This window comes from Artemia franciscana, chromosome 9, assembly GCF_032884065.1.
Source record: "Artemia franciscana chromosome 9, ASM3288406v1, whole genome shotgun sequence".
NCBI lineage: Eukaryota > Metazoa > Arthropoda > Branchiopoda > Anostraca > Artemiidae > Artemia > Artemia franciscana.
The window spans coordinates 1,913,349-1,929,584 of record NC_088871.1 but is presented as its reverse complement, the minus strand read 5'-3'; the positions used below and the strand labels follow the sequence as shown (position 1 = coordinate 1,929,584).

At 34.3% G+C, this 16,236-nt stretch overlaps 1 protein-coding gene across 14 annotated transcripts in view; it reads right to left on the bottom strand.

Moving 5' to 3' along the window:
• Positions 1–16,236, bottom strand: part of LOC136030873 (tropomodulin-1-like) — a 109,328-nt gene that overhangs the window by 39,765 nt on the left and 53,327 nt on the right. For all 14 annotated transcript variants that reach the window (XR_010618374.1, XR_010618372.1, XR_010618369.1 and 11 more), the window contains 2 exons: positions 11,024–11,120; positions 4,911–5,058 (listed from right to left, as the gene is read on the bottom strand). Coding sequence is in view for 7 of the 14 variants with exons in the window: in XM_065709947.1 (XP_065566019.1) it covers positions 4,911–5,058; positions 11,024–11,120 (245 nt within the window). In the remaining 7 variants the exon portion in view is untranslated. The remainder of the gene's footprint in view (positions 1–4,910; positions 5,059–11,023; positions 11,121–16,236) is intronic.

Genomic DNA, 16,236 nt, shown 5'->3' with positions numbered 1-16,236 from the left:
AGGAGCAACATTAAAACTTAAAACAAACAGAAATAATTACGTATATAATGAGGTCTCCCCCTAGTCAATACCTCGCTCTTTACACTACAGTTCGAATTTCGTCCCAATTCTTTAAGAATACCCCCTGAATCACAAAGGCCGTTTTATTAAAATAAATAGCTCTTTTGAAAGTACTAAAAAAACTTTAGCGTAAAGAGCGATTTATTGACTAGGGGGAGAACCCCCTCATATACGTGAAAATTCCTATTCGTTTTTAATTTTAATGTTGCTCCTTACTTTCAGTTGAAAAATTTGTTTTTTTAATTTAATTTCTGATCATTTTTAAACAATACTGGGAAATCCGGCGCCCACATCATAGAAAATGTTCCTTCCCCCATGAAAAATTTCTCCATGGGAAGATCCTTCCACGGCAATACCCCGGGGGCTTCTCCCCCTAGTCAATACCTCGCTCTTTACTTACTAAAGTTCGAATTTTGTTCCAGTTCTTTAAGAATGACCCCCTGAATCACAAAGGCCGTTTAATTAGAATAGATAGTTCTTTTGAAAGTAAAAAAACTTTAGCATAAAGAGCGAGGTATTGACTAGGAGGAGGTATTGAGGTATTGACTCATATACGTAATAGTTTCTGCCCGTTTTAAGTTTTAATGTTGCTCCTTATTTTCAGTTGTAAAAAATTGTTTTCTTTATTTGATTTCTGATCGTTTTTATGGCATTTGATATCTACCAAGTGACATATAGCGATCGCAAATTCTGTCTGTCCCGGTTTTGCTACTCTAGGCACTTCCAGGTAAATTAGAACGATGAATTTTGGCAGGCGTTTCAGGAACCAGACCAGATTAAATTAGAAATTGTCGTTTCCCCGATTCGACCATCTGGGGGGGGGGGACGGTTAATTCTGAAAAATAGAAAAAATGAGGTATTTTTAACTTACGAAGGTGTGATCGGATCTTAATGAAATTTGTTGTTTGGAAGGATATCGTGTCTCAGAGCTCTTATTCCAAATCCCGACCGGATCTTGTGACATTGAAGGGGGTTTTGGGAGGGGATCAAAAATCTTGGAAAACACTTAAGAGTGGCGGGATCGGGATGAAACTTGGTGGGAAAAAATAAACACAAGTCCTAGATACGTAATTGACATAACCGGAACGGATCCGCTCTCTTTGAGGGAGTTGGGGGGAGGCTTAATTCTGAAAAATTAGAAAAAATGAGGTATTTTTAACTTACGAAGGAGTGATCGGATCTTAATGAGATTTTATGTTTGGAAGGATATCGTTTCTCAGAGCTCTTATTTTAAAACCCGACCGGATCCGCTGACATTCGGGGGTTGGGGACCTAAAATCTTGGAAATTATTTACGTCTAGCTTACGGGGAGCATCTGACAAAGTCTGTTCTTAATTATTTTGGTTTGCCCCCCCCCCAAAAAAAAAAAAAAACGCTAACCTTATTAACCAACAAGAATTTTGCAGCACCGTAGAGCAAAAATAAATCTTCCAAATTCTCTTCGTTTCCGTCTAAATCTAGGTACGCAATTCTAAAGGCAATTCCGTGATAGGGTTGACTTTCAGTCATTAATCCACATTTTGAAAGACTAAAATAACGACTTTTTTTCTTAATAACACAATTTAGAAAACTCGATATTTTCTACAGCAAAACCTTTCACCGACAGATTTTCAGCAGAGTTCAAAAATAGCTCAAAATACTTTCCACCACGACTAAATTTGAAAAGACAGATTGAAAAGACACCACCAAACGAAACTTGAATATTTATAATTTTAACATTGACGAAAAATTCGAAAGGCGATTTCGTGGTAGGGTTGACTTTCAGTCATTAATCCACATTTTGAAAGACCAAAATAACGATGTTTTTTCTTAATAACACAATTTCAAAAAATCGATATTCTCTAACGCAAAACCTTTCACCGACAGATTTTCAACAGAGTCCTAAAATAGCTCAAAATACTTTCCGCCACGACTTTTGTATGGCTAAGGCTCCCTTATCAGAAAAGTCTGAAAAATTGGAACACGAAAAATTTTTAAATTCCAGATGTTTTCTTCTTAGATTCTGTCCTGGTCCGGCCAATGAGAACGTACATTCTAAAGTTCTTACAACGGAAGAAACGCATGTTTTGTCTAAGGGACCTAAATTTTGCTTCCCTTAGTCACGAGTAAATTTCTCAGAGATAGTCTTCAATGTGAAGGCGGGTATATTTGGGTCATGAGGTGTTGTGGAAAATCCAGATTTACTTCGAGGAGAGGTGGTTATGAATATTCTCGATTTCACTCCGTATTCCATAAGGTAAAAAAAAGTCAGGATACACAAATCCTCAGAAATTTAAGAAGAGACCCACACATCATTATCACCAGGGCTGACAAAAGAAATAAAATTGTTATCCTTAATAAAACTTCATATAATGAAAAAGTTACAGATATTTTATCCGACACTCATACTATAGGTATTTGCATTTTTCCTCCAAGCAATCTCCCTGCATAAAAAGAGGAGTAGTTATTTCTTTGATTGACCGCGTAATAAGGATATGCTCAGAGCCTCACATGGTCTCAGAATTGAACTGTATTAAGGACATTTTATATTGCAAGGGGTACCCCATAAAATTACTGGAAGCCATCATGTACAAAAGACGAAAAAAGGCAGAAAAGAATGCATCAACTCCACAAACCCCAACAAATATCGTCCCATTGGCGTATGATAAGAAACTTTTCAGCATACCCACAAAGATTTCGGGGGCTCCTAGGTATCTTTTCCCTATACATACTTTAGAATTATAGCCGTTTTCATATTCAGCGTAAAACTATAAGGCCGTGGAGAAATAAATTGTTATTAATAACAACAGGCAAATTGAATTTGAAAGTATTTGAAGATATCTCAGAGTATTGAATAAAATGAATGGCTTCACTAAAGGCTTGATTAAGACAACATAAAAGAAAGAAAGAACGAGAGAAAGACAAAATAAAAGAAAGCCAAAAAATAAAAGCAAACAACAGAAAATAATAGCCTCGGCTCATTTGGAAGCTTTCAATACCAGCATGCACTGAATACACAGTAAAAAGCTTCATTCAAATCCAGCTCTCTTTCGTTCCATCTTTGGCGTAAAACAAATAATCAAGAATGAACATTTAAAAAGTTTCGACAATGCCGGGATTCACAAACTGTAAAAACATACCTGCGAACAAAGTTCTCCTTTAGGATATATCCCTCCTTTTAGAATCTCCTTTAGGATCTGGTAAACTATCCCCCTACTATCGCACAGGAGGGATACGTAAATTTTGAAATGCATTTTCCCGCATCAACCCAACCCTTCAGTAAATATCCCGATCCAAAGAAACATGGATTTCTGTAACATTTTAGTGAAAAAATGCTCAAAAATGCAAAAAGCTAGAGCCTTAATCGAAATCAAGTCATGTACGCCATTAAAAAAGTAAATAAACTTAAGTACTAAAATCAAAAAGCTGAGCAGACAAACTATTTTAAAGAAAACATTATCATAATACATCATTTGCCTTTGATAATGGGGTACTCTTATTTTATTAATTGCTTCCTGCATTATGGTATTGTGATTTTGCCCGCCGATGTATCCTTTTTTACCCCCCAATGCCTCTCTTACTCTAAGTGATTTCATTTTTTTTCCAGGTAGTATTAATTTATTTTGATGCAAGAGGAACTGTAACCTTCACTACAAGCTTAGCTCTCTGTTGGCCCTGTTAAGTGATTTTACCTGTTAGTTGTGCATTTTTTTTAAGTTAATGAAATCCAACAGACAAAAAGCAAAAGAAAAGCAGAGGGTATTATTCCTTTTTTTTTAAACAAAAAAGCACCACCTCTGGTCAAACATTGCCAAACATAATACTGTACATAAATTATCTGCACCAGAACCGAGGAAAAATTCTAACTTTCACATTATTGTCTGCATATTTTTTCTCATTTAGTTCATTCAACTGTAGCTGTGTTAGGCTTAAGAAAGCCCAACATATTTTCTCTTACGAAAATCATGGAAATATTGCTTCGAACAAGACGATAAACAGCAATACGTAGAAAACGTTAATCATGGGAAACAAAAAGCAATTGAAAGATTTTTTTCCACAAAATGTTAACTCAATCTATAATGAGTGAAGCACTCATAATAAAAATCATTTTACGCTTTAAGTCTGTTTTATAAATTATTTCAAACCCTCTTAATAAATAAAAAATTGATAATGATTGTTTTGAATATCGTTACTCAAAACAGTTACTCAAGATTGGCAAAATTGTTCGGGCACGTGTACCCCTGAACGTTTTAGAATGGGGCCATGGATGTTCTGCTCGGAGGAGGGGGATTTTCTGCAGGGAGGGGGGATTTACCGTGGTAGTTTTCTGCTGGAGATTTTCCACCACGGGAATTTTCCAGGGGGTGGGGCAAATACATCTAGTAATCTTTAGAATTTTATGATTCTTCCATATAATTTACTGATTTTCAGTAATCTACTTTTGTTTTCTGACTTCTAAAATTTTTTAGATAGTTGCTTGAGTGTAGAATCTTTGCGTTGTTCTAAACAGAAAAAGAGAGATTATTGTCGAGCATTTGCGTGTTAAAAAGGCTGCTGTAATTTCATTGGCTTGTTTTTGTGAAGCATGTTCGTGTTAGCCAATCATAGTATCCCCATACACGTTCTTTGAATACTATTTTGATACATGTTATATTCATACATGGATTTACAAGTCAGACTTTGAGCCAGTAAAAAGAATGTAATGAACTGATTGGTTCTCTTGCCTGAAATTTTAAGTCAGTAAAAAGACTGGAAAATGTTTGAGGCATAACATTGTTTACAAGAAAACAATCAATTTCTCCATAATTCCTATTATTTACACACTAGATATACTATTAGCTATACTATTGCAAAAGTGTGCATGAACTTACTTCTATCAATGTTCCTTTGAAGTTGGGCAGCAACACGAGACCTAGCATCATTGTATTCTAGGTGAAGACCAAGTCGTAGAATGGCAGTATTCCTCTCAATTAACTGAGTGATCTCCATTTCTGCTGGGTTGCCAAGTACTTGGGCTCGCTGGAATCATAAACATGTTTTTTTCTTTAAGTTGAACAGAGTGGTCTATTCCAGACATTCTCGTTTTAGCTGGCGTTTATGAGAAGGTCATAAAAATTAGAATACAAAATCTATTTCAGCAGAATTTCACAAAAATTAACAGGAATATTTTTGTCGTAAGTTTATTCTCTTTTTATAGGTTTTGATAATTATAAACAATTTCTTTTGCAGTTGTCTATCATAATAGTTTTCATAATAGTTTCACAATTTCGTGTTTCTCCTTGAAGGCCACTGTCAATTTTAATTATGAATTGGAATTAATGGCCTAAGAATTCAAACAAATACTAAAAGGCACAGTAAAGAGCAGAATATTGCTACAGTAGCTGGTATCTAAACGGGAAAAAGAAAGAAGCTTAAAATAAAGAGAGACGGAGGAAATTGTGATATAGAGAGAGATATACCGTGTTATAAGAAATTGCATGTTCTTTCGAGCGACAAACACCTTAGATGAGTAGCTGAGTAGTTATTACAAAACTTTTGATTTATTTTGTTTATCTTTTTCTGTAATTAGTGCCAATTCGGTGTTTAGCGATAAAAAGGTAGAGGACTTTGTTTGTTGTTTTGCATGCGAAATTTTTGATGTTAAGAAACTAGACAATTCCGTTTTTCGTTTCGTGCATTATTTTCAGCACTTGAGTATGTTACCAGGAATACACCCGGCGTTAACATCAATTCTATATTTATTACGAAAGCAAAAGGAAAAAAATATTCTACTCCGGTTTAGCCCTGGTGCCAATTGTAAAATTTTGCCAGACGTTCAAGAACCACAAATCGGTCGGCCAAAAACACGTAGAGGAATCCTCACTTCATCTTACCGATTCTTTTGTCTGCCAAATGATTTCTGAGACCACACTGGCTTAGGACGACAGAACGAAAAAAATTGCACAGAAGAGAAAACGAGGATGATAAAAGCCAGTTAAAAATAGAAGACAACTATGCAAATATTTCGGACGAGACCTCTGCTCGATCATCTTCAGTGCAGAATAAACTAATAAGAAATAAAGATAAAAGTCCAAAAGACAATGTAAAAACAATCTTGAGACAAAGAATCATTTTCTTTTAGTTTGAATATTTTTATATTGTCCTGTGGACTTTTATCTGTATTTTTTTTTTGTTCTGTACTGAAGACAATTGAGTGGAGGTCTCGACCGAAATATCCGCAGATTTTTTTGAAATTATCCTCTGTAATTATCCTCGTTTTCGCTTCTTTACGATTTTATTTCGCTTCGTGCCCCGTCCCAAAAGGTATCAGAACGGCATCTATCGTCCTTTGTTCCGTACTTTATGAAGCACTACAATGATTAACTCCTTGAAAATGCTGTGTAAAGTTTCAATACCTCACTTTTATCTATATTTTTTTATTCTGTACTGAAGACAATTGAGCGGAGGTCTTGACCGAAATGTCCGCACATTTTTCGTCTATTTTTCACTGGCTGTAATTATCCTCGCTTTCGCTTCCTTACGATTTTTTTCGCTTCGTCCTCCGTCCCAAAAGGCATCAGAACGGTATCTATCGTCCTTTGTTCCGTACTTCATGAAGCACTACAATAATCAACTACTTGAAAATGCTATGCAAAGTTTCAATAGCTCACTCATATATTTGTCTCAATATATGTTTGCCAGCTCTTTTAAATTTTTTCTTTGTTATGTTCATCTTTTTAAAACCTTTTACTGCTGATAATCTTTTTTTTTTGCTGACAATCTTTTTTAAAAGACTTTATGCAGAATATATTTTTTTAGGCAATTTTGCTCTTTTTTTAATTGACATATTTATATTAAGGGCTAGTTGTAGGATAATTTTTGAGATTTTTTCCGTCTTACTACTTAAGAAACAAATGTTGGATTGCGATTTGAATTTTAGATACAGTTATAATTACACACGGTACATTTGTATTACCGAATAAAAGCTTACACTTGTATATTTGCAATAAAATGGTCGGGTTGGCAGATTCGTCATCTCTCTGGGAAAAGTCCTAATCCTTTGTATTTATTGAGAGTGGCAATATTTTGAATATCATTTTAAGTTTAGTATAGAAAAGTCAGTTTAAAGCTGTCTACAACAAGTAAGTCTATACTTCCTACTGTCCCTACATCTCGCATTTCAAAGGGTGTTAGTTCTTTGAGATTAAATGCACATTCTGAACTTAACGTAAAAAAGGAAATCAGAAGAAAATTGCTAGTTTTCCCCCTTCTTCGACTCAGTACAAATACAGAAGAGAGAGTAATGAGGACTTTTTTCCCAAGACAGTGAACGAACAAAACCTATTTGAATATTTCGGCCCTATCTCTAAGGGCCGTCTTCAGCAATGAAAATAATAAACAATATCACACTTACAATAAAAGTTCTTGGTTAAAAATCCATTATTTAAAATAACCTAGGCATCATTACTTCTTAACGGAAAGTTCAGCCAAGAACTTTTCTCAAGTAACTCATCAAGTAATCAAGGAATCAACTCAAGTTATTCATTTTTTGAATTATTGTACGGTACGTGGCGGTAAGTGAGGTATTGTACGGTAAACCGTACAATAACTGTATGCTTATGGCACTAAAGAGTGTTTATACCCTACTCTAATACGGTAGAAGAGATACAAGATACTTTTTCCTCTTCTTGCTGTATGCTTACGGCACTAAAGAGTGTTTATAACCTACTTTAATATGGTAAAAGAGATACAAGATACTTTTTCCTTTTTACTGCGTCCTTTAGTGTTGGTTAGAAGACACACTCTTTAGTCAACAAATTCCGAGTGTTAATTAAAACTGACTAAGAGCTTCAAGAAGAAGAAAGGCGCAGCGAATTCGAGAAGAAGAAGTTTTAAAGTTGCATATTCTTTTGACAGTGTTGAGCACCTTCAAATGCAGTTGATTAGCTATTATTTATTATTAGTCATGTTTTTCTCGTTTTGTGCACTTACTGTCATTTCGATTTTTATTATTAACGAGGTAGGTGACTTTGTTTTTCGTTTTTTTGTATTCAAATTTATAATGTTAAAAAAAAATATAAATGTTGTTTTTTAGTTTAATGTTTTAGTTTCAGCGCTTAAGCATTGGACGTGCATATCTTTATTGTAAATAAATGTATACTACTCTACTGTAGTGTAGCGTGAAAGATACAAGATAACAAGAGCCAATTAGTTTATTTCCGTAACCTTATCCTTATGGGATTTAAAAATCCACTTTAATCCGTTCCTTAATCAGGTAGGAAGTGTCAAACATTTTGAATGATGAATCTGAAGACGACAGCCAATAATTCAAACAAGTCTGTCAGTGGTAGTTTGACATGCCGTCAATACAATCTGGGATGGTGCTGACATTTTTGTTTTCCTTTTCCTCTTTTATTTTCAGTACAGTCATTAATCATAAAAAAAAAAAAATTGGCTAAAGGACAGATAATGAAGTACAGTCGACTCTTGATAACTCGAACCTCGATATCTCGAATTATTTTCGATCCCCTTGGAAAAAACTTTCTAGGTCGAAAAAAACTATGCATAACTAGAAAAAATTAAAAAAAAAGAAAAAAAGAGTTTGTTAATGCAAAATCTTCAAAATAGGAGCTTTCACAGATGAATTCTTAAAGCTTATTTACAGGGAAGGGAGGGATATAATTGAAAGGGGTAGCTCTGTAATGATGATTATAAGAATGGGATCACAATTCGAAGTTACTTTTTTCTTTTGTTGGGTGGGTCAGTGGAGGGGGGGGGTGTTCTATTATCAGTCAGATGAGGCATTGGCAACATGTATTCTGTGTTCTACCTTTTCCGGGAAAAATTTCCCAGAAGCTTTGTCCCTAGTTCAGAGGAAATGCGCCATCATTGGCAAGAAAACGAAAAAAGATTTGGCAGAATGGTATCTTTCTTGTTCTGCTTAAAAAAACAGATACTAAATTACATCATAAAACAATGTATAAAAGGAAAAAAACTAAAACAAACTCTATAAAAAAGGAGAATTATGTTAAATCCAAATCCTAGTTGTTAATTCAAAATTACAGGATTGTAGGAACGAAACTTTTCTCGTAACGAACATTTCGTCAGATTATCCACTGCAACTTGTGAACAGTTACTATCGCCTAGCGAGAAAGCCTAGGGTAGGGAAAAAGGAAAAAAAAGGAATTTGCATGAATAAGCCGGTTCATTAGGGGCAATGAGATATTTTGGCGAAGATTTTCACAATAGTAAGGTAACTTTCCAAGCTTAAAGTCCCTAAGATACGCCAGATATGGAGCTTCTGGCTCCCTAGAAACAGCCACTAGGGCCCCAAACTGAATCCCCTTCAACAATTCAGACTTCTGAATGTCATAAGTTTTTCTTTTCCAAACAGAACATAAGTAGTCAAACATCTGTATTCCACTCCCCTTCCCGTTCGCAACGGATAATCTTCAGGTACCATTCTAGGTCTCTTCTCGGTTTTAATTAACAGCCTCACTAAGAAATTTAGCCCAAAAAATGGGAACCTGTCGATGAGCTAACGATGGTAGAAACCTGCTATAACAACTACCCAAGCAGCCCTATGAACATCCTCAACAACACCGCACGTGATGCATCAGACATCTAAATCCCCAATAATGCTAATAAGTTTCATCAAATTCTGAGCCTTGGTCTTAATCCTATCTTTTCTAAAATTTCTGCGTCCTCTTTGAAATTACTTAAGAGTCAAAGTGCCGTTTAATTTAAACGTAGGATATTCATATTCAAAACGTCAGCCGCAAAGCTTAATTTTCATAAAGTTTTTTTTTTCAAAAATACAGTGATAAACCTACAAAAATACAGTGATATGCATTGCATATTTTTGCATAATTTTATTTTTAATATATTTTTGATATTTTTTTATATATTTTTTGATATATTTTTGATATATTCGATATATTTTTGTATATATTTGATATTTTTGCATTGCATAAATAATTTCTAACATTCTTAGATAGTTTACAACAGCCCCGAACTACTTTTTTTTTTACAGTTTCTTCAAACGTGAAACGGCCAGCAATAACATAGATGAATTTTTTAGTTGAACTTCAATTGCTCTGTTTGTGAAAAAAAGACAGTAAGAGTCTCTTTACAAATACTATGCTAAGGACCTGCCCTGGTTGTCTTCAAGAAAGCCCTTTATGAATTCAAGCTTTTGATATAGTTGTGAAAAATCTTCAAGAGCCGTGTACTTGGATACATTGCTTATGCCACGCATGGGCAACTGGGCAACAGCCCAGAGGCAAAGTCACAACAACAAAAACATAAAAAGAAGACAGAGATGAATCAGCTAAACTGTTTACTTAAAGAAGAAGCTTAATAGGGATGTCTTATTCTAGATAAAACAACTGCGTTACAAGCTGAGGTATTGGAGACACGCTTGGAGTTTCTCTAGTGGGCCTGAACCATATATTTATTGCCTGAATACACAGCAGCCAACAGAGAAAAAGCATTGCAATACGCGAGCAGAAAAACCGCCGTTACGTATCTAACAAGAATGCTCTGTTTGAAGGCTGGGAGTCTGCCCGAACCTCCAATAAACTAGAAACTACAGCCGTATTTTTCACTTAAAGATTAACTTCAATTTAGTAATGGAGATAGGCCGCCTCCTGTCAGATCATTCAGCCTCAAATCAACAGGCTAATGAATTTGTTACCTTTGCATCGTCAGTATACCACAGCCCTTTAATTTTTCATTGGCCGTTAAATTCTAACTATAAACTGTAAACTATAAACAAAAACAATAAACTAATATATAGTTTGAAGGTCGGGAGTCTGCCCGAACCTACAATAAACTAAAAATCATAAACTGTACTATAACTATGAACTATAACTGTATACTGTACTGTAAACTGTAAACGTAACTATAAACTGTAAAATATAACTGTTAACTGAAAACTATAAACGAAAACAATAAGCTGATAAATAGTGGCATCATATTTAGAGAGCGTCTAAAGACTCCTTACCTGATTTGATGCTCTAAACTCTTCAATCATGTTCATTGTCAGCATTGCTTTCAAAAGTCGAATTATCCCCTTACCAGAAAGTAGATTAGACTCGATGCTAGAAAAAAGAGAAAAATAAAATACTGCTCGGGCTCAGTGTTTCCTTCCGGTGGGTTAAGAGCATACGCGGGCGCACGATAAGCCGACTTTTCATAGAAAATGCAACATTTTCTTGGCAAATGTTTTACATCAGTAGGTCGTGGACGCTTAAGGTCGTGATTAAGAGAACTAATGGAACTCTAAAATCCCATGTTAAAATTGAAAATTTATATTTAAAAAGTACTCAAGTATTCATTGGCAGAAGATACCGCTTTAAATATCAGTCCATAGCTTCTTGAAGATGCTACAAAATGTTTGCTAGGATTTTGCTCTATTTCCTCTAATTGCTTAGAAATCTTAGACAATGTCTAGATTTTTTTTCACAAGTGTACCCTATGAAGGATATTGCTTTTAAAACAAAATCGGTACTATCATGAGCAGAAGACAATAACCTGTAAGATGATTGCAAGCATTTTTCGATGTATTTTCCTGTTTTCGAACAGTCCCATAGAATATTTTCAGCTACCTGAAATTTTTGCCAGAAAGAATCGTTTCAGATGGCCCAAGAGACCAAATTATACTTAATAATTAATTTTCTTGCTTCTTCAGTTCATCTTTAAGATACGCGGGCAAACGATAAGCCGAATTTTCACAGAAAACGCAACATTTTCATGGCAAATGTTGTACATCTGTAGATAGAGGACGCTTAAAGAAGGAAGGTCATTTGGACAAGCGATCAAGCAGTCAAGTCAAATGACATTGAATGACATTAACTTCTATAGTATTTTCACAAATCCAGTATTGATAATAATTAGTTCGGCCGGGTCAAACTTTCAAACCTAAATAAGTCGTTGCGAAAAAAAAAAGAATAAGATCGTTAACTCATATTTCAAAAGTATTTTTTAACCTTAAAAGATTTTACACACTGCTAGTTATTAAATCACGACTCTTCCTTTATTTGCTTTTATTCTTAGGTTTTCCACTAGTATTTTCCTCTTTTTTTCAAATTTTTAAGATTTCTTGGAAAAGAAAAATGCTTTGCTAATCTATAAGCAAATTTTCCACCTCATTAATAATATGTTCAAAAACACTAGAAGAACAGTCCTGTTGACTTTTCTTTTTTTTTTCAAGGAGAAAAAATTGGGACTAACAATGTCCCGCTCCATTTTTACATTCCATTAAACAGATTCGTTCTTTGAGAGTGTATTTCAAACTAGAAAGGAAATAATCCAGTGGGACCACTGTAAATCATCCAAGATTATTAGAAATCATTCGCCTCTGGAAAAAGCACTACTTCTACTATATATACTATTCCTATCTTGTTTATGCAATTGGCGAGTATCCAAAACACTTAGTCATTCAGGTGACGTTATACAACGAGTAGCTGAAGTTAGTATTTCTCGAGAGTACTTTTAAAATCAGCTGGACTCAAACTATTACAAAAGAGTATATCCTGTTTTATCACACGGTTAGGGGATCAAGTGAAAACTTTAAGGATTTTTTTTTGGGGGGGAGGTATGTGGACCTACTTTGCGTTTGAAGAAAGGGGGAAATATCTTCTCCAGATGTCACAAAAAAGTATACACTAGTTTTTCGTTTTATTTATGGCTATTGTACAACATATTTTTCGCTAGGTTCAAATGTTCCATCATTGTAGTGTGAATAATACACTTCGATTGCAAACCCTTTAAAAGCTAAGAACCCGTTTTACCAGTCTGTCGCAACCGACGAAAAGTTTTAAAAAAAAGCATATTTGAACAAATTTTGGTATAATTTTCATTAATTTTCGTTTGCCAGTTTTGCATGTCTTTTTATAGCATCGTGGAATATAATTTTCACCAAGATCGTTAATTGTCATTATCTTTCAACAATAACTTTCAACTTCACTCTTTAATTCCACAAAAAAACTTTGTTTTTTAAAACTTTTTAAGAGAAGCACATTATTTGTATGACTAGTAAAATTTTACTAACTATGCCAAATAGCATGATAAACTAATAAACAGAGGAAGGTCAAATTCATCGAAAAAAACAAACAAAAAAACAAAAAAAAAACAGCACCGTTTAGCTACTCCTCAAAGTCATAAAGTTAATTATAGAAACTGAAATAAAATATTATACGTGTTAATTTCTTTACATCCTTTTTCCCTCTATGCATACTAACCTAGCCAAATGGTATGGAGGACTTATAAGAGAGAGAACTGGCTCTAGTGTCAACAAAAAAGCTATCGACGTCATCTAGCGCTTGGCATACTAGGCTTTTTTAGTGTAATAATACGAAGAAATTAATTTGATAATTGTAATTGGTAAAATTAGGGTAAGAATACGTGTCTGATCTCAGTTCCTGGCAGAAAAAAAAATGATTACAAAGCTTGAAAATAATGCCAAATGTCGGTAGACTCTTAACAGATTTTTTTTGTCAACACTAGGGCCAGTTTCCACTCGTATAAGTTGCACATAACTTTGCACTTAGCTTTAGCGATTTTCAGTTTGTTTTTTTTTTTTTTATTCATAAAACTTTCTATTTGACTTATTACTGCTTATAGTAGAGCGACAGCTGTGTGTTTATTTTTTTCACCAGAATTTTCGGACATCGTATGGATAATAAATAATTAAAGCCTATACTGTATAAAATATACTATAAAATAGAGACATTGAAAATGAATTTTTTATGCAGAAAAGATTACCAATGATTCATTTTATATCTAGATCTTGATAAAAAGCTACATAGCATACAACAAGTTTAAGCTTAATGAGGAAGGAAAATATTGAAAAAAATATATATATAATATATATTTTATATTTTATAAAATATATATTTTATATAAATTCATATACATATAAATTCATGTTTCTCTCCACTGAGTCAAGTTCAACTCCCCTGGTACTTCAAATTAGAATGCACTAGCATTCAAATTATACAAGCAATACCACTATAAACACTGATGTCGGGTAGGGCCAATTTCCACCGATTTCAGGTATTCCAATTAGATTTTGGCACCAACCCAAAGTGAGATATCTTTAATAAAAATTTGTAAAAACATTATTAGACGCGAGGGTGTATTTGCAAGGACGGCAAGCCCAGTGAGTTTTATGAAACCAAAAAGAGTTTGAAACGAGAAAATCTACATTGCTTGAGAAAACGCCAGGATGAACCTAAATAAGTTTAAATTACCAAGGGCATCAAAATAAAAACGTTTTTGCTTGTTAGATCCATCTTTGCTCTATTCAAACCTAAATACAGCAATTTTCCAAGATTTTCCTTATGAAGTTTTTAGGGCAGAATCATGTTTTCATTAGTTGGTATGCTGAGCCGTGACTATATAAAAGTAAAACTAATTTCGCTACATTTGACGACGCTCTTCGTCTGTAAAAACTTAAATATTTAAAAAATTTAAATATTACAGTTTTAAAATTCTAAACATTTAAAAATTTAAATATTACAATTTTAAATATTAAAAAATTTACATATTAGAATTTTAAATTTTGAATAAAAAATTTTAAATTTTAAATTTTAAAAATGTAAAATTTTTAACTTTACCACTCTGTTGATTCTTATAGAAAACTGAACATTCAAAGGATAAAAATGCACTTTTAAACTCTTTGGTGCTATTCGTTTTTAGCTTATTTTTTGCTAGTTTTTCGCCCACGTTTCCTTTTTTTTTTATTTTATGCCCACTAGCGGTATATGTCAAATTTCATCAACTGATATTCAGTTATGCTGATTTGTTTTGATTGATATTCAATTTGACTGGCATTCAATCAATCCGATTCATTTATTGACACATTGATTTAGACTAATCGAATATCAGTAACCACTAATCAATCAACAGATTGAGCAGTTCAAAGTGATAAAATAGGAACAACTTTAAAATACTCAGGACTCCATTTAGTAATAATAGGCTTCATTGCCATTGCTGACTTTATTGACAGGCTAATACGGTGTAATATGGTTACATGGTGTAATGTGGCTATGATGTAATGTGGTTATAATCTTACGGTTTGACAGGCTTTGCCTCAGACTTTGCTGTGCTTTCGGCCATTCTTCTCGGGCCAACGAAAAACAGGTTGTCCCCGAATGGGGTGCGAAAGGATTATAAGAAAGGGTTTGAAGGAAAATGAAACTTCATGGGAGGGGATATAGAGTGATACTTTGGATAGATTGGGTGGAGGAGGAGCGTGTACAGGTTTACTGGCAGGCTTCTTGAAACAGCTGTGATTGGTTGTTAGTTTCAGGAGTTTAGCTTTTATGGTTGGTGAGCTACATGATCTCTGTAAAAAAACATTAACAGTCCATTGATCATATCTATGTATGGGTTTTAATCAAGCTGAGCACAAATTCACTCAAATAAGTTATGATGTGTTTTTTTTTTTTTTCTTAGGATAATAAGTGAAAAGAGTTGATGTGTTGAGGTTTGTTTTTGGTGTGTTTTGGCATCCGACCAAGTCACAAAAAACATTCTTTGGTTCTTCTTTTTATAGAGTTTATGAAGGCTTTTCTTTCAAAAGTATAGATACACTTGTACAAGTTCCACTCTCGTTATTTTGTCGTTAGTTTTATTTTCATTATTTTTGCTGGGCATTATATATTAATAAGTCTGTTTGGATCCCCAGAACTTACGGTAGAAATGGGCTGCACAATTTTTAAACGAATTTTGCATGTACGATTTCTTCAGGATTTAATTTATAAGCTCTGATCTTTGCAATAGCCAGCTAGACTTGAACTGTCATATCTACAACTTACTAGACAATCAGCAACGTAAATCACTATGAAGATTAAGGAGCTAACTTTCAGGCGATGAAACATTAGCATATATAACTTTTATCTAGATACTACTACTACTACTACTAATAACTCACTGCAGCACCAAGCCGCCTGAGGCCAACACAGCTACGCACGCTCCTCCTCCAACCTAGTCTATTTGAAGCCTCCCTCTTTACACCCTCCCAGGAAGTTCCCATCTCCTTTAAATCTCCATTTATGACATCCTCCCAACCCAGACAAGGACGACCTGCTTTCCGTGTAGCCCCAGACGGTTGGCCAAAAAGGACAATCTTCGGTAATCTGTCATCCTTCATCCGTAGAACGTGGCCTAGCCATCTCAACCTTTCTTTCATTATACCCCCAGAAAGCGGGA